The 19,951-nt window shown below is 32.7% G+C and overlaps 1 protein-coding gene across 1 annotated transcript in view; it reads left to right on the top strand.

The window, feature by feature from the left end:
* The window catches only part of LOC138330185 (uncharacterized), a 28,223-nt gene extending 8,695 nt beyond the window's left edge, over positions 1-19,528 (top strand). The window contains 22 exon segments of the mRNA XM_069277629.1: positions 1,719-1,833; positions 2,441-2,524; positions 2,527-2,552; positions 3,647-3,886; positions 4,718-4,810; positions 5,162-5,257; positions 5,952-6,050; positions 6,781-6,843; positions 8,548-8,640; positions 10,666-10,764; positions 11,197-11,289; positions 11,702-11,824; positions 12,188-12,301; positions 13,311-13,418; positions 14,116-14,184; positions 14,442-14,525; positions 15,110-15,181; positions 15,478-15,564; positions 16,001-16,102; positions 16,529-16,642; positions 17,443-17,538; positions 18,523-19,528. Coding sequence (XP_069133730.1) covers positions 1,719-1,833; positions 2,441-2,524; positions 2,527-2,552; positions 3,647-3,886; positions 4,718-4,810; positions 5,162-5,257; positions 5,952-6,050; positions 6,781-6,843; positions 8,548-8,640; positions 10,666-10,764; positions 11,197-11,289; positions 11,702-11,824; positions 12,188-12,301; positions 13,311-13,418; positions 14,116-14,184; positions 14,442-14,525; positions 15,110-15,181; positions 15,478-15,564; positions 16,001-16,102; positions 16,529-16,642; positions 17,443-17,538; positions 18,523-18,600 — 2,148 coding nt within the window. The 3' untranslated portion in view covers positions 18,601-19,528.
* Positions 19,529-19,951: the final 423 nt, after the last annotated feature.

The following is a 19,951-nucleotide window of genomic DNA, read 5'->3' as shown; positions in this document are numbered from 1 at the left end:
TACATATAACTAATACTCAACTATTGTGAGCGGATCACGGAGTTATAGTGAGTGTATTAGTTTGGATCACCGAGTTACTGTACTCCGTACACGAGAGGAAACAACCCATTAGTGTTATAGCTAACAGGGTACCTCTTACGTATACGTAAACATGTTATAAGTGCTACAGTGACATATCTCAAAAGATTTGGAGTAGATAGCAAACAGACCATTTCCCTGTAAATCCAAGTTAATCTAACATAAGATGTTTTATGTTGTATGTAAAAATATATCAATAATCTCAATGTGCACAGCGTTGCTCTTTTAAGGGACATTTAAAACTTGATCTGTAAGATTTATATTAGGATTCAATAGATAAGAGTAGCCAGTGAAACTATTAACATTCAAAATATTTTTCATTTTAAAAGTTTTCATTGCATGCATGCAGACATGTATTTAAACGGCGTTATAGAGGTTTAAGTAGGGGTCTTTGGTAAAAAATGCCATAACAAAATAATAATTAATTCTTAAAACCACTTATGCGGGTAGTAAAATAACTTTTGATTCATTTCCGATTACATCTTCACTACTTACATCTGGAAGAAGGGTTATTTGGAATATGAATAGTTTTTTATTCTTATACCTGGTATCAAATGCATTCTAAAGGACGACGCGTCAAAATCGAATTCCATCTCTGCTGGTATAGTAATACACTACACCATTATCTATTGTAAACAAGTACTACACAAGAAATGATAATATTTAATTAGCATTTGTCTTCAAACTAAATCTAGTTTTTTAGTTGGTTGACTCTTTTTTCATATCACTATGAGAAAAAATTTCAAGAATGGCGCGAAAACCCGACGTTAGTTTGACGCCACAATAGAAACATCGACGTTGCGTATTGATTTGGAAAAAAATAATCCCTTCGAAAGTCAATGAAATCCTACGTGTAAACGAATTTTATGTAATCAGGTAGTCTGGAAAATTAACAATAAGCATTGATTTTACTATATTTTAATTCCACCAGGTTCTAGAATAAATTGTGTTCAAACTTTTGTGAGAATCCGCTATGCGGACTCACACAGTTTGCAAACTTTCTTTTAAACCCCAATGTAATTAAAATAGTAAAATCAATGCTTAAATACAATATACGTTCAAATCCATAAGTATTACAACGGGATACGGTTTTTTTTTGTATTTGATAATACTTGTTATGAAGCTATGTGGCAAAATATGATGTATATTGGTGTATAATTATATAATAAATGATAGATCGTTGAGGAAACATAATTAGCAATCTGGGATCAGTTCTTCAAATTCTTAGTAGGCTTACCACAGTTTAACACCTTTCAAAGAAAATGTAATTTCTTGCAAAATTAACTTAATACTTTATAGAGTTCTGAAGTATCCCAATCTCTACTTACTTGTCCATTTTAGAAAATATATAATGACATGTTTTGCAGCAAATGAAAATAAAAATTTCACGAATCATGTGATCAAGCTAATCACCTTTTGAATAAATGTACGCAGCACTTCCAAGAGCACAACGCCATTAAGTATATTTTATTAATAAATCAGGTTAAGAAACTCAATTTAACTAAACAATCACTTATATCTTTCTCATTTTAACGAGTAGAGTTTGGCTAAGATCATTTCTATACACTTAAAGGATGGTCGTTTAGGTGAATGATTTTGATATGAATAGATTTAGTATTGTAAACCACTGTTCTTTTCAGCTGTATGGGTATATTAAACACGGTGATTACAGGAATGTACAGGAGATTCTTATCCCAATCACAGACCGGACTATACTTAAGGCGATCGAGGACTCGGTGAGTAGTACAGGGCTCTGTATAAGAAAACATTTTCAGATTTATAATTACAGTATATACAAAATCTATCTATGGTAACGAGAAACATTTGAAAAGAAATGGATTAAATTTTATCCTATACAAATATACATATAAATCAGTTATGAATAATTAAAGGCTATTCATATTTTTGCTATAGACTATCCAACAGCTATAGCCTAACCAACAGATCGTTGTGGGAGATGAATGTGTCATGTATTCCAGTTTATAACCAATAAGTATATATATATATATTTCTGGTTGTATTGCAGTTTATATCCAACAAAACATCAAAGAAAAAAAGTCATAACTTTTACTTGTTTTATTTTAACTTCTACCCTACAGATCCTTGAGGAGTATACTTGTGTCTTGTTGTATTGCAGTATATACCCAACAGATCGTTGAGGAGTATACTTGTGTCTTGTTGTATTGCAGTATATACCCAACAGATCGTTGAGGAGTATACTTGTGTCTTGTTGTATTGCAGTATATACCCAACAGATCGTTGAGGAGTATACTGTGTTTGTCTGTTTGCGTTATTGCAGTATATACCCAACAGATCGTTGACGATTTCATTTGTAGTGTATATTTTTCTTGTTGTGTTGCAGTTATCAGTCACCACGCGGACACAGACCCTGTCAATCTCGCTATAACGGCCAGAGAGGAGAAAATCGCCATATACCTCGTGGAGAAGCTTTTACAACAGACAGAGTTTTTCAGGTCAGTAAATTACCAGTTTTACTTAACCAGTTTTACTGGTAACTTTTTGCGGGTAAAAATATCGCGATTTTTTCACGAATTAGAATTTTGCGATCTGGCGACAAGGGTGATATACTGTGTAAAGGTTAACTTTTGTGGTATTTTTACTATATTTGCGTTATTACTACAATGTGCGATTTCTAACACCCGCGAAATATATCCAAGAACGAACAACATTATTTACGAATCATAATGAGAGGTGAACCGCGAAACTTAATCTCCGTGAATATGCCCTTTGTAGGACACCGCGAAATATTGACTCAGCGAATTTAAGCGTTATACAGTATTAACCCCAATTTGGTTGGGTTTTTGGTGGGTTTTCTTACAACACAATCTCGAGACCTAAATAATGTCCTACAGTATAAAGAAAATATCGTTCCCACGAAAATTGTATGGAATACACTGTATTATTTCTGAATCATCTGAATGCATCCAATCCAGTAGTATATTGTTAGTTCGATAATTTTCACAACATAACTTTAAAACCGTCATGTGATTTACAAATCAATCACTTTCAATTTTTTCGGAAGAATGGGTTTTTTTTTTTTTTATATTTCGATTTCTTACGTTAGGGTGTTTAAATGTTTGTCACAGCAAGATTGTCTCCTTACTAAATCAACCGTCGTGTTAGCTATGAAATAAACAAAATGTGATTTTCATTTCTTACGTATAACATCCTCGATACTCCAGGGGTTACTATCACTGTCGTAATATCCACCCCTGTTATATCGAATTGAAATCAGATCATTAGAAAAAACCTGACCAATCACAGGCTTACAGAGTCTTAAAGATTTACAGAGAGCGACGCCCAACTTCAAATCCATACAATGTTCAGTTATTCGATTCTTTATGTGTATCGCAGGACCGAGCTATCTGTTGTCACATGCAGTGCCTTCAGATTTTCTATGATATATCCTTGGGGTGTAGATTACGATAATGACAGTAACTCCTGGAGTTTCGAAAATACCATGGACAGTTGGCAGATGTCACATCAAACAGCGATTGCAGTGGTGATAATATATCTTATGTGTTTTGTCTTCTATTTGTTATGTTAGTGGCCGGACCAGAACTGTGACCAGTGGTGTTATTATGACCACGGCCCAGACAAGTGTATGTTCGAATTCACAGCCCTTGACCACGCCGACAGAGAAAATCTGTACAAACTATCACAACTAATCAAAGAAATCCGACTAGGTCAACGGAATCCCGGGGACGGTCTGGTGGTCTCCACTGTACAACATCATATGGCGGGCCAGCAACAAATGGAGGGACAAAAGTCGATGAGATATGAACGAGTAAGTATAGTCTAACGTCAAATACTATATCATCAGCAATGGCACCGTACTTGAAATATGAAATAATACTACTGTAAACCAACTTTGTTTCGCGGCTATCAATTTTCGCGATTTTCATTTCAAAAAAGTTCGCGAAGAGAAATATTCGCGGTTAAACAAATGAATAATGATTTATATCAATATAGATAAGGCAGATATTAATTCGCGGGGATGAACTTTTGCGAATTTCCCGAAAGGAAAACGCACGCGAATAAAAGTTAGTTTGCAGTATTTAGAATTAGATTTAGTACTTTGTATAGCACTCTCAGTGCATTTAGGCTTTATTGAATATTAGAGACCCCATTTAGCTTCGTAGCTTCATGTGTTATTTGTTTGATATAAATCTACAGTAATATTGTCAAAATTAATTTCGTAAACTTCAATTTCTAAATTTCGTAAACTTCAATTTTGTATTTGTCTCCTATTTGATAATCTAAGTGTTACACCACAGGGACCTTGCAAGGTTTTCTAACCAACAGTATATATAGGTATATATATACGTTGGTATACAATTCGTGCCTGTGTGTTACACCTATTCATATAATCAAGTCTTTTCTACAATTTCATCATTAATTATTTATGTTTATTTATCTCGACTTGTGAATTTGTTATCTCTTATCTTCAACTTTATTTGGCGCCTAACATCATCATATGAATAATCCCAGAAAGACGAACAATCTGTATGACACTTTCACTGTAATGAATAAGCACGTATTAAGGCAACGACTATTGATTATATAAATGAAAACGTAGGCGATGATTTCTAATTTTAATATTTCATTTTCTTTTTAGCCAACGCCAATACCCGATTACAAAAACAAAAAGACAGCTGCTGATGAAGCACGAGAAAAACTTGTAGATTTCGGGCGAAAATACGTAGATAAGGTTTGTCTGGTTCTTAACTCGATATCCTTATAATATATATTAACATTCCGTTAGCGAATATCATAAAAGACGCTGACTCTGGTGTAGTACATGGAGTTTAGATTATATGCATGCATTTTGCCCTCTTGTCGTATATATTTCAATATCTAATATCAAGCAGGACGCTAACTTTTTTGTAACGCTTGGTCTAGATGTACATGTATGTTCTTCTTTGGTTGTCGTAATAATTTCAGAATCAACATTTTTTGTGCTTAAATCATTGAATGCAGTTTATTCTTTTCTCGTTGTTTTAGCTAGCAGATGTACTGTTTTATTTCAACCCTACTCGTAATACATATTTCTGATTTTCAGGAAGGAAATACTCTTCTTCATTTAAGTATTCGAAAACCTCAAGTATACATATACGTATTCGCGAACGGCGGAGTTCCAGTAAATATACAGAACAGGGTAGGTAGTGGTTTTATAATACTTTGAGCTAGGTTAATTTACCGTGTGATTAATTTTCGCGTATATAAAGAATAGCGAAAATAAATAGCCGCGAAATTATTTCAATTTAAAACTCAAGTAACGTAAAATTTTATGCTTCTGGACCGCGAAAATAAATCATCGTGAATAAGCCATTGGAAAGAAAAACGAAAATTAGCTTACCGCTAAAAACAGTTGGCTTACAGTAGTATGATATTTCAGTCTTGTCTTCTAATATTTTCATTGGACAGTTTCTATTAAAAATTATATGATTAGAAAACTATGACACAATTAAGTTTAATATATAAAAAACTACAGCTTTTTTATTAATGAAATGCAGCAACAGTACTAATTATGTGACACAATAATTTCTGGACATGTAAATGTAACCATCATTAGAATTAGAAACATATATTGGAATATATTTCAAAAATGAATGTTAGTTTTACGCTTACTCGACGCAAGGAAATCATGTTAATTGTAAACGTTATTCATTTAATAGTTTCGATTCCAAAATATTTGATCAAAGTTATGTGTCAGTGTTACAATTGTTTAAGATTTCATTCAATTTCATGGCATTTTTACATGTGTCAAATCCAAGTTATACCAAAAAGGAGATGTATTTCAACTTACGAAGAAACGTTATGTAATAAGATGTCTAACGTTGATTTTCTAGAACGGAGATACCGCCTTACATTTGGCGGTACGTGAAAGGTTATACGACACAGCTGAGGCCCTGGTACAGTGTGGCGCAGACCTATGTTTCCGTAATTTTGTAAGTATTTAAAGTGATCTTTTTATACAATATTTCATACAGAAGGATAACAAACATATAAACTGAAAAAGTAAATAAAGAAAAAATAAAGAGAGGTAGGGGTTGGGAGTTGGGAGGGGCGGAGCAGTTGGAGGGATCACTTTGCCATATACAGTATCGTTATCAATAATGAGAATTGACCAAAACTCAAAGCAGAGATACATCAAGATCTTGTACATGTAAAACAAATAAGAATGGGTAATTTTCTAAAAGTGTCTTTCTAATATAGCATTTTATTATACATGTACATCATATTTATTACTAATTAGAGTTAGACAGACTGTAAAGAAGTCAGGACTAGATGAGGTTAAGCGCAACTAATTTTAATCACTTAATTAAACCATTCTTTTGTAATCAGAATGATAGAATTGTATGAATGTGTTTGTGATTGTTGATGTTATGTCTAATATTATGTATGTTTTGAAAACTTTAAAAAATAATGATAATAAATAATACTTAAAAAAAGGAAAAAAATTCCACTTGGTAACTGGTAATGTAGTAACTAGTAACAAGTTTATATCACGGTCAACAATATAAATGTGTAGCTAATACGCTACTAACTATGGTATTTATTGCTTTATATTAGCGCTTCAAAGACAACGCGAATAGCGCTAAAATAACACTACCACAAAATGAGTACATTTACAGTATACAGCATAATTATGATATTTTAATATCTATATATTTTTAGATGGGTCAGACTCCTGTTGCCGAAGCCGACGGTGAAATCAAAGCAATGTTACAGAAATTTGAGGTATGCACATTTTTTTTTTACTGAAAACCATGGTATATATATATAATATAATTTTGGACTCATCTCCTTCTAAGGAGCTTAATTTTAAAGGCCACTCTAAAAAGTGGAATATAATTTTTGGATTCAACTTAATATTTTAATGCATTGCAGCTTCACTTCTGAAGTTTTACTTTAAATGTAAAACACTATTTTAGCTTCATTTGAGACGGCTCTGATCTCTGATACTTTTCAGTACATTTTGTGATAAAGCATCCTCGCTACTTCAAGGGTTAACTTTACTGTCGTGATATCCACCCCTGGAATTGTCATAACAAAACTGAAATAAGTTCAGGAGAAAAAACCCTGACCAATCTGACCTGCAGAGACTTGAAGATTTACAGAGAATGACGTCGATCAAAGTCATATAATATACCATTAATCGATTCTTTTGATGCAATTGTGGGACAACACTTCCTACTTACACAGATGTCGCATACAGAGTCCTCTGTTTTGCTATGACATAGTCCAGGGGAGGATATTACGACAGTGATAGTAACCCCTAGAGTGGGAAGGATGGTGACATAGGCTCATAATTACAGAAACAGTTTATGACTATTGTATACTAATGATTTACCTCCCTAGCCCGGCTTTCTTGGTGTAGTGTTGCGCGGAAAATCACGCCCGTTAGATCCATTCAGGTCGTTTTGGTGTAGTACCGAGGTGTTCCCTATAAAGGTATCAGACAATGGGGAGACAATGAGGAGGCAACCTCACTCCTGGCTTGACTAGCAGTGATCGTACTGACGTAGCTAATTCAGAAAATGTTTTTTAAACTGTGGCGTGAAATGCTGTGATGACATAATTATGATTTTGCATTAAATCTGTTAGAGAACATCACATCTTAACCCTAGTTTCTTTACAAGGTGTTGAAAATACTTTTCACCACTGCCCCACATAGTCTTGTGATTACGTGGACACTTCCCCCACTTAATGCAAAGAATCAGAAATGTTTTCAAATGTTCGTATATGTAACTGAAAATTGAGTACATATTATTCGCAATAATTTGTAACCTATCAATTGCTAGATGATTAGCATGAATTGTTGAATTTTCTTTGTTGAATCACATATCTTCTTCATTATCAATCCGGAAAAGCAATCTTATGACTAGCCCCTTCCCTTCAATCATTTTTATGACTGAGATTACAAATTACAGATTGTTTGTACAGGTGTGATGTGAGATATGCTGACCCTGTGTTAACAGGAGTCAAACTAATTGTTGTTTGTTTTCTGTGACATTTGTTTGATGTGGTTCGAAAACAAATATAAAATTTATTTTTAAGATAATATTTGGTCATTAATAACAGTTTTAGTCAAGGTAATCCTTTTCAAACCACATGAAATAAATATAATTGTCGTTTGCCTATGGTAACACTATTAAATTTTTGCTTACATTAGTTGTGGTAGCAAAAATGATCATTAGATTTTTGTGTGTGTAGAGTGAGTGACCATGACAACCAAACTGATGAAATAGTCCTGTAGGTCGGACGATATTTTAAAACCAAGATGATTTATGCTTATCAAGCAAAGCCAGGGAGTTGATATATAAATGTATGTATTAGCACGTACACGTTGCAGAAGATCACGATTTGGTTGTCATACTTTCTTCAGTGAGGGTGTTTTCTGTTAGGTCCGAGTAGTATAGACCAGTTGTTTTTGTTCTCTAGCTGGGCGTAGTGGAAGCAGTGTGTTGTGGGAAATCTCAAGTTTTAGACAGAATTCTCAAACGCACGTGGGCCAGTCTGTGTAGCAAAGTCAAGGTTTGTAATCTGCTGAAAGTATATCCTCTCTTCTTCAAATATCGAACAGCAAGTATATATCTATCGCTGTTATATTCTTTATTTGCAGATTACATAGTTATCTGCCCTTGTGGGTAGGTAATGATTGTGACATATCTGTTAATGAGCGAAACATCAAGCTTTTCAGAGAAAAACGATGTGAATATCGCTCACGAAACAATGACGTCACAACGAATTCCCACACGCAAGGGAGGTAACTCTGTACTATAATAATAACTTTTTGAAAGGAAGCAAACACGATCACTCTTATCATATATATATATATATATAGCATATCACTTCATTCAACAGTTATTAAAAACAACCATTTTGATTTGAACAAATTATAAGCATATATTTCGGTTATGAATTGGACAGCTTCATTTCCTGTCTCCTGGAAAATCGAAGGTTTGTGATTTTTAAATATATATCTTAACATACATGTTAAAATAGAACCGTATAACTAATGATATTGTCTTTGTGATAATTGTCTTTATCTACGTCCCACTAAAGTTTAAATACTTATGAATAAGGTGACAAAATAGGCAGTTGGGTAGGAAATAACCGAAACAAATGCTCTTCAAACAAGTACATCAAAAATATAACTTTAGAATAAAAAAACCAATAAATAGTATTTACGTATTTTTAAACATAACGCAGGAATAAAAAAAAATACTCAGAAATAAATAAAAAAAGTTTTACTTTATTTGATAAATTGATGTAAATAAACAAATCTCTGATTCTTATTCCTTTAATTGTCTCTATGTCCGTGACGTCTTGTGTGGACTTGATGATAATACACTAACCATTTGTAATAATATCTCTACTTCAAGTATGTTTAGATCAGTTTTTCTAAGATTTTATATATAGCATATGTAATACATTGTATAACATTTTAAATATAAAGAATTTTTTATACAACACGTGAGTAAAATCGTTCTCTATCTTAAATATATTGTTGAAATTTATCATGAAATATTGAAATTCGATAATTGATTTTGACATAAACAGCGTAGATAGCTTTGATAATTTTTACCGCAGGCTTAGTATATATTTCTAGTTGGTCAAATTCATTTTCAGGTCATTTATACACAATTATGTTGGATTAGAAAACTGCACAAAACAATGTCATTGTTTCTTGTGGGTTTTTTCCATTTGCATTTGCTTGATACATTTTAACATCATCACAACGTAGCATAACAATGTGTGTGTTCAAATAAGTTACAATAAGGCCAAACAAAATAATTTGTCTGTTTATGGTTACCCGACCGACCCTAATTATATATAATGTTTAACCTCCGACCATATTTTTTCCCCATTTTTCTACGAAAAAAAAATAAAAGTCGAGATTTCGATCTCAGACTCCGGTTCCGGCCATTATTTTAGAGTGAAAGACACTAAAAAATCCTCTCGACCTACCGACCCTACTTTATTTACCAATGTAACACTAAACAAACATATTATTATTTTGGGCCAAATACAAATCCATTCTTATTATTGTTAGAATATTTTCTCATACAATGTGTTTCACTTTTCTTATCGAATTTAAAAAAATCGATTTCCCAATGTTGATTTATTTACAAATGGTACCAACTTGACACATGTGTAGTAATATCTGTATTTTATAATGACGTCACAGCCAAACTAACTTGGTAACTTATTAGACCTTCAGCTTCATATGTAGTTCATTACAACATAGTAACCTATTTCTGTAATTAAAAGATTTTTTTAAATGCTTATAATGTACATTAAAGTAATGTTCTGTTAAAATTACATGTACCTATGTAATCTATCTATGTATTAATAAGTGAAATGGTGAAAGGGTAATAATATATTTTTATTATCTGCGGAAATGTAAATATAATTGTTTATATTCAAATAATTATTCACATACTATTGGATACGGTTGTCAGAGGAAGACTTTCTTTCAAAATAAAATGTCTCTTCAATATTATTTTTGTACAAAATTTATTAAAATTTTCAATGATTATTTTATTTTCGCGACAGGAAGAGAAGACTCTGATGGAGCTGGCTGAGTTGAGAGCAGAGACAGATCCACAAGTTCTTAACTGTGTGAGATTGCTCAAAGACTACAGGGCGAGTAGTGTAAGTAATACATTCTGTTTCATGAATTCACTATGAGATTTGGAAAAAAAACCATCATAGAACAAAAAAAAATATTTTTCATCATTTCATCGATAACAGTTTTTTGTTTTATTCTTATCCTGTTAGGAGCACTTTTAAGGAAGCATGATCAGTTAGAATTGCATAATACTACCAAGGACGCATCATTTTTCACTTCCTGTTCAATTTAGAAAGTTTCTATATAATTTCACTTATACCAAATTCATAAAATTGAAATAACTCAATGAATCAAACTCGTAGATTTACATATCATAGCCTGTCGTAAGAATGACGGTTTCAAAGACTATTAAGATAATTCGCGAAAATAACCCCCGCGAATAAGTCCAAAACAGTAAATCGCGAAATTCTGCACCCGCGAAATTTAACAACTAAACAGTGTAATTCTACTTACAGAAACTGATACATGCTGTTTTGTGTGAAGACGTGGAGGCAGCGAAAGATGTTATAGAGACAGAGAGAGGCTGGAACACCAATATGCGATTCATGGTGAGATGAACTCCAATATGTCTTTGAGGAGAAACTATGCATAATGTGTTTTACAAAATGGGATTTTGAGGCTTACATCATGTTGTCTAATACTTATGAAAAATGCGTCTGGAATAGACTTATCTTTACAGAACTTCTAAATTCTAAATATAAACATTGATATATTTCTCTTTTCGACGAATTTTCAAAAAGAAAAAAAAAAGAAATTGTAAAGGCCGAGGCAAAAAATCGCATAGTTGATAAGAAGAAGAAAAAAACCGCAAAAACGCGTGTTACAAGTTATCGATTCAAACTGAATAGTACACTTTTGAAAAAAAAAATTGAAAAAAAAAATCTGTGTAAAAGCGATCTATTTAATTTAACAAATTGCGCTTGAAAAGAAGACACATTTTCGTTGTAACGTTTTACACAGGACCGGCAAGGGAAAACCTTGTTATCACATTCGATAGAGGCTAACAATATCGACCTTGTCCGGTTACTGGTTGACAAGGGAGGGGCCAAGGTCAACGGTATCAGAGTCAGGGAGAGCAAAATGGTAAGTGGTATAATTCTTCGGATGAATATTCAGAAGTAAATTTTGTTCGAGCGTAATTAATGTTTTAATGCAATACTTATGATCATAGTTATATTATTTATACTCTTGAGAAAATAATATAATTTGACAAGATAGAACATAGTTTGATACCGATTTGGATAAAAACAACATTCTGTCAGATATATATATATCTACAGATCAACTTTAATTTGGTTATATCACGGGTCCCTCGGGCCTTTTGAATTTTAAATGTATATCAAAGGGTTGGTGTTTATGTTACTATATATAACATTTACATTTAATCTTATTGGTTCGTGGGCAATTTTCCATTGTTCGTGAATAAGGTCCTTTCTATATTTACAGTCGGAAGAATCTGTCCCCCTATTCCACAAGTGCTTAAAAGCCGGATTAAATCCGGAGATTGCAAAATTTCTAAACGCAAGAATGGATGTAAATGAACGACTGGAAAAGGACAAGGTAAGTAAAGTATACATTCATGCACAAGGACTTGGCACAGATTTCCAACCAACAGTCAATATATATATTATACACATTTATTATGATAAATTTGTCCAAGACCCTGTTAGAATTAGTGCTATACCAGCCCTCTTAGCTCATATCAATGATCCACCTAACTAGTCGAGAAGAAATTATTAAATCGACTCTTTTCCTCTGTAGCTTTGTTTTTTCTAGCATATACTTAATTTCCGAACGACGTGATATAAAAAACAAAAGATATAAAACGAAAGAATTTTACTTACTTAATTCTCGTACAAGTTATGTATTTAATTGTTTTTTGATTGTTCTGTTTGATTGTTGAACCAAATTCTTTCTTTATTAAAACTGATTATCATATGATATTGCCATTCATAATTCTAACAATGCTGATTGAAAGGCGTTCAATGCTTATATATACATTTGGTTACAATTTTATAATGAAATCCAAAGAATTTCGCATCTATAATGAATAGATATTTAGTTTTCGTCAAGGATAGAATAGCCATTTTCCGTGTTCGATGGCACAAAAATTGTGACGCCATAATGATAATGACGTGAAAATAAGCGGCTGTAGTTCAAAGACTATATAATTCACTTTTGCTTGTTACGAGCATTTCCATTGGCTTAAAAATTTACTTTATCAGCCCATAAAGGAACAAATGGCGTCGCCGTTTGTAACGTTGCTTCTGATTTCGCGGTTTATTTAGAGTACACTCAGATTTTTGTGTTATATCTCCATACCATAAAAAATCTATTCACGGTTTATTTAGAGTACACTCAGATTTTTGTGTTATATCTCTATAACATAAAAAAATCTATTCAAATTAATCCTCAAATAAATGCGAAATTGCGCTTGGTAAGGTTACATAGTGGGACAAAAACAGTGTTGAAAAGTCAAAACATTTCAATGTACGCGTTGAAAAGTCAACTTTTCAATGTAAAGCGTCTTACTCGTTACGTAACGTTCATCATTGATTGTACATTACAGAATGGTAATACAGCAGTTCTACGGGCGATAGAAGAGGAAGTTTCACCTAAACTAATACACTGGCTCATAGACACTAGTGGTGGCAGCTGTTTAGTGGAGCGAAATAAGGTAAAATAAGGATGAATTCAGAATAAGCTATCAACTGGTTTGCTTATTCACTATTAGAATGTCTATTCCGTCCATAATCTCGTTATATATATTGTTCTTTCATGTTTCAAAATGCCCGCAGCTCTGTTTACTTTTAGAACGTACATGTATATTCAACATAAAATATCGTTATATGTATATATATATATATATATTTATATATTTATATATTGTCATTTCATGTTTAATAATGTGCGCAGCTCTATTCACTATTAGAGTGTATATTCAACACAAAATCTCGTTAATACAAATATTGTTCTTACATGTTCCAAAATGGTATCCGCACCTTTACTCGAGAATATTTTCATAACACATATTTGCATACAATTTTATGAAAAAAAATATACGGTTATCCAAGATATGAGCCATTTTCCGTCAATACCTTGATGCGTCATTTTATTTCTCTTAAGGAAACAGAGCTTGCTGGCTATACAGGTGTCACATGTGTGGTTGTTTTAGAAGTGAAGAAAATAACATTCTTAATTAAATAACAATAAAAAGATATAGTTTAAAGTATTACTCGACAATGCTATTTCATATTTAATATCATTCGAAATAAACACTTTATATCGAAATTTTATATTTAGAACCAATCATATAACTCGAATCTTAAATTATTTCACGCCATATTTCATCATACTTCTCCATATCGTTTAAGGATGGCCTTTCACCACGGGAACTTGCACTAGAACAAGGAAATGACGCCTTTGTCAAAGTCATAGATCGGGTATGTAAAAAGACAAGTGTACGTGTTTAATTACAATAATGAATAATAGTTGCAAAATGAAGCTATGTACATAATCCGTGTTCTCATATTTTTGTCAACATTTTGGTTAGTTAAAACACAAATGTTGGCATTTACTCGAAAAATATTACTAATGTTCAACTGTTACTTGGATGAAATCTATTTTGTCCTGCTTAAGAACAAAAATATTGACAGCTTGTATTTTTTTTATGTTTTTTTGGTTATTTTTGTTCTTTTAGTATCTACTACAAAAGCCAGCGATCATACAGAAATGTGCCTCTCACTTGTGTAAGGAACAAGATACTCTAGATGTGAAAGATGAGGTAATCAATATCATATTCAACCAGAAACAGCTATTAAACATGTCCTCAAGATTAATGGGTACAGATGGTAACACATTTCACTCCACAAATCCACAAAAAAAAGTGGAAGAAATAAAAAAAAAGACCCTACTATAGTCAATCTGTACTATATCATCGAGGAAATATGTTCAGCGTCACTTGAATAAAGGCGTATTTAGAAGTATACAATTTAAACTAAGGAGTGCTGCTAATAAGCCTAGTGGTGAAAAAACACAGCTCCGTATTTCAAAACATCATATCAAACTTAAATATCAACGAGATATGTTCGACATATCTTCAATTTGACTCCCGGTTTTGTTTTTATTGATTTCTACCATGACTTAAAAGTCAGTTAATGTTTCATTAGTATTCATAACGATGTGTTTGTAAATGAATAATATTTTTTTCATGTTGTAAATGGACAAAATATAAATGAGTTGATAATTTCGGACAATGGATACGATGGCTATGAATTGCTTTTGTGTATATTGATTCGCTTATATATTAGTGAGTCGCTGGTTTATGCTATATGTCAAAGTATACATTGTTCCAATTTTAATTTTCAGACCACGGGGAAAAAGTTACGGGAAATTTTAGAAGAAGAAAAAATGGTTAAGATAAACTTCCAAAAGTTTGAGGTAAGCTGGTCCTTGCTAGCAATGAAAATATGTGTAGTTAATTAACTATTAATAACGACGGATGACATAGAATGCACTACAGAAAATGTATTGTTGTCTTTTCTGGAACCTTATAAAGATAAATGTTTTTGCCACCTTCTAACATTGGTACATGTACCATCGGGGCCCGATTCGTGAATATAACAATAAAAGCCGGATTCGGCAAACTAATATTACTGCAGATACCCTTGAAATATTCTACCTATCGCCTGTAATAAATATAAACACATTTATAAATGCTAAAAATTACATTTCAGGCGGATGCCGGGAAATTGTTTTGTGCTGCGGCGGATGGTAACCTAGGGGACCTAAAGGATCTGTACACTGCCAATTTTGTAGACAGGGTAATGTATTTTCGAATTTTTCATTCTACACAGTATAAGTACAATAGAAAAGCCATTAAAAACAATTGGAAACCATTTACTGTATCACACTAAGTATTCGTTGTGTATAATCTTTCACATAGGTATTAAACTCGATTATTTATTGACCTGTATTGTCAGACGAGTTTAATACCCATGATCTTTCATTCTTTTCGTGGGTGCTGTTGCACCACGGATATAAAAAACAATGAATTTATGTTATATATCATTGAAATCGCTGTTTCATATTACAATATTTATACACAACGAAAGCACTTACACTATTTGATGTACTCAAATACAGAAATAAGGGATCTGACATATCATCAGAACGTTAACCCGAATGGGATGTTGTCAGATCCTTTATAAATCGATTGATTATAAGGATTTTAATCAGAAAGGTATCTTTGTTTTCCAGAATGGCTACACTGCTCTGACCAGAGCCATTGTATTCCGCCAGTATAAGGTCTGTCAGTTCCTGTGCACTACTCGGCCACACCTCAAGTCTGTACCGGATAACGTATGTATATCTTACTATTAAAGATCATCTACCTCTCCGAAACAAACATTTAAAAGTTTCATTATAGATGTCCCACCGCTGGCGAATGGTATTTTTTCTCTATCAAAACAGAAGCAGACGATTTAGTATTTTGCTTCAGTTACAAAAATTACTTACTTTGCACCATTACCACCATTGAGAAGTTTGAGCTTCTTATTTTAATTCAAGATAAAAATATTCATTTAGAGGTATCCGTGCAAATCTAATTTTGTCTGTATTTCAAAATAGTTTTCAATTAAATTTTGACTGGATTTAGATTTTATTCTTGTGCCAATATGCGTTATGTTGACCATATTCATCTATAAAATTCCTTTTATCGCTTGAAGTTTTCAATTATAAGGACATAGATTTGACGTGTATTTCTAATTGTTATTTTGTTGTTTTCAGATGAACAGGTACCCCTTACATTATGCTTATTCCCTCCCTGATAAAGTGTATTTGGAATACGTTAATCTGCTACTGGAGAAGAACCCCGAATCAATCGAATATAAAGTCGACATGGTATGTATGACCTCATTATGTTTACGTAAATAAAGTATAGAAGACATTATTTTTCCAAAGTAAATTATCCTTTCAAAGTAAAATTGCTGTGTGAATTTGCAAATTGCATTTTGGTCCTATTATTACTGCAAATTGCACTGAATATTATTTCATATTTATTCTCATTATGTATAGTGAAAAGATATTCAGCACAATTTGTAGCAAGAAAAATACCAAAATTCAGCTCGAAAATTCACTCAACAATTTTACTTTGATAGGATAATTTACTGAAAAAATAATGCGTTATTATTGAATTTTTAAAACATTTATTTAGATACATTTACACAGAAATACATGACTTAGAAAAATATTCACTCTTTCATATCATCTAAATTAAAGTTTTGCATTACACTGATAACTTTTGACGATATTTCCCATCTTGTGTAGTTTTAATGTTTACTCTCCTTTAACCAATCGGATCACCTCGGAGAAATTTCCGGAAATCTTCGGTGATACATTTTCAAAAATTGCCGGAAATTACTTCAAGATGTCGCGATTGTTTTCACTTATTTCGTTTCCAGAACGGGCGATGCACATATCTTCCTCTTTGTATATAAGTACATGTTCATATACTTTTAACATTTTGGCGGAATATATACTTGATTTTTAACTCTTCTAACGCACAATGGTGGTACTTGATTCATTTCAAGAAGGGGTGACACACAGACCTTCCATCCAATGTTGTTTTAACGTTTTGACGGTGTAATACTTTATTTTCACTCTCCTATAACGTCCGTTGGTTTTACTCGTTTTGTTTCCAGAAGGGTCGATGTGCTGCCGAGTACAAGGCTCGCAGAGAGGACGTAGAAATCCAAACCATGCTGTATGACGCCATGACACTAGACGTCTTGGGCCGGGTATGCATTTAACTCCGAAACGTTCACATATTAGTTAGTAATGCTAGTATACTGTTCATATTTTAAGTTGAATAATTACTTAAAAGTCAGTTAAACCTCATCTAATGGAATGTGTAAAACTCCTGAACTTGATTAAATTCTATAATTTAGATTAAACTTAGATTTTACGTTCCTAACTCTTTTGATCTGTTTTAAGAAATATATGTACCACAGTTTTGCTGACGTTGAAATGAAAAAGAAAAGGTTTTGATATACAGATTGATGACAAATTCGTGGTAATAATCAGAAACATATATACAAAGATTGGCAACTTCGCCATTTTTACGATCGGCAGATGTACCTCTGTATGTCTCTAGGGGCTTTTAGATAAACTCTTAAATAGTTAAATACAGCAGAATAACTTTGATATGTTATAAAAGTTAAGTAATTTTCAGATGTTTTGAGTACGATTTTGGAAAGAAAAAAATAATATTTTAACTTATATATTAACAAAACAAAATGCACTTCCGGTTTTGAATGCCTAATTTTCGAAAAACCAGGTAAAATTGCAAATTTTCATACTTTCAAAAATCATATTAAATAACTTAAATTGGGAAAACTGATCACATCAAACCATGATATAATGTTTAAACTTTGTGTTGATGCAAAAATATCATGTCTAAAAGAGTACACTTAAAAGTAGTTAGCCAAGGGAAAATGCCTATAAACCGGAGGTCCCTCTGCCTGTCAACAAAGACAAAGAAGGAGTTTCCAATCTCTATGTATTTATGTTTCTGTAATAATGTAGTATTTTTCATTCCTGACAAGGTTCATTTAAGAAATTTGCAATGTGTGTATAACGAACTATGCTTATAACGAAGTAATTATATTGGTCCCAAAGGTTCGTTATAAAGTTCTGTGTTTTATTGATATGTTGTTTTTACATTTTTTGTACATATGTAAAATATTAAATGTAATGTTTGACGGATGATTCTGTAATTACAGAGAGTGCCACCATTAGGACCATGGCCAGAAGGCGCCAGCAAGACGCCTCCAGACAGACACGTGATTGGTCAATCATAGCGAGGCTGCAAGTTGATCATTGGTCGCGAACAGCGAGATAATTAAAGAGATCATTATAAACGTGTGATTGGACACTCATGACGAGGCTGCGAGTTGATCATTCGCCGAGGACAAGGAGATCATTCAAGACATTTTACAGACGTGCGCATGGACAATATTTTGTCTGAATCATGTGTCTCAATTCTGGTATATCGACAATTAAATATATTACCGGTAACAAGAAATTTAAACATGTGCGCGTAATGGAATGCATATTCATAGCAAACATTGGAGTGATATATGTATGCATGAGTGTACAGTCGAGAGATTGCTTCAACTTATTCACCCCTGAAATTCCATAATGGACCGGTCTAATCTATGATTTAGAAGAGCCTAAATGTGTCTTCAGGTGAGTGTATTTATTGAGTTTGTGAAGGACGTGTTCAGGAAGCTATTTTGAACAACAGACCTGATGAACATAAAATTAGTTAAATCATGTCACTGGGATTTGAAGAATTCTCCCAAAACCATGGATGTCTTGGACACGTTTGCTTACCATATAAAATCAACATGGAGCATCAGTATAAATGTGTTGCTAATCGTGCCTTATTGGAAAACATAAAACAATGTCTATACGTGGTCGAAAAATAGTCAGCGGTATGTTCTTATTCTTAAATGAAGGAGTATAGGACGTGGATTTCAAAAAGAAATTATGTGAAAAAATATTAGCGAACCAGAAAATTTCTATGATTTATAAATACATCATAGTTATTATTGTGCTAACTTATTGTATTTTATTACTTTATTGTTATGCGAGCACATCCAAGAAATGTATGTGTCCATTTAATTACAATGAACTGAAAAGGGAGTATTTCCCTATGTGATATTCAGCATTTTGCTCAACAGTATTTATTTCTTTGAAACAAAAAATAAAATTATCTGAACTATACAGTCGTTGTTTCTCTAATCCCTATGACACACACGATGCCAGAATTAGTTTTTATAAGTAGATTTGTGCGATATTTATTCAGTTGATACCGACTGTTCAATAAGGTTGTTTCTCTTGTTCTAAAGACTGAAGTATTGATTTATCAATGTAATGTCAATTGCGATAAATGACATAATACAGTTATTTCATGCTTTGACAGTCAACAGAGGAAACTCTGTTCCTAAGGAGTTGGATTTCTTAATAGGACTTTCATTTGATCCTCAATGTACAAATATGAGGCTTGTTATCAGAATCTTGACTATGTTTGCATATTACAGTGTTATCTGCCCATGTGGGTAGGTATTGATTGTGATGTGTTCGCGACGTCAAAGTTTTGAGTGAAAATGACGTTGATTTTGCTCACAAAAGTAATGACGTCACAAA

The sequence above is a fragment of the Argopecten irradians genome, chromosome 8, assembly GCF_041381155.1.
Source record: "Argopecten irradians isolate NY chromosome 8, Ai_NY, whole genome shotgun sequence".
NCBI lineage: Eukaryota > Metazoa > Mollusca > Bivalvia > Pectinida > Pectinidae > Argopecten > Argopecten irradians.
The sequence above is the reverse complement of the archived record's forward strand: the minus strand, read 5'-3'. Positions and strand labels throughout refer to the sequence as shown.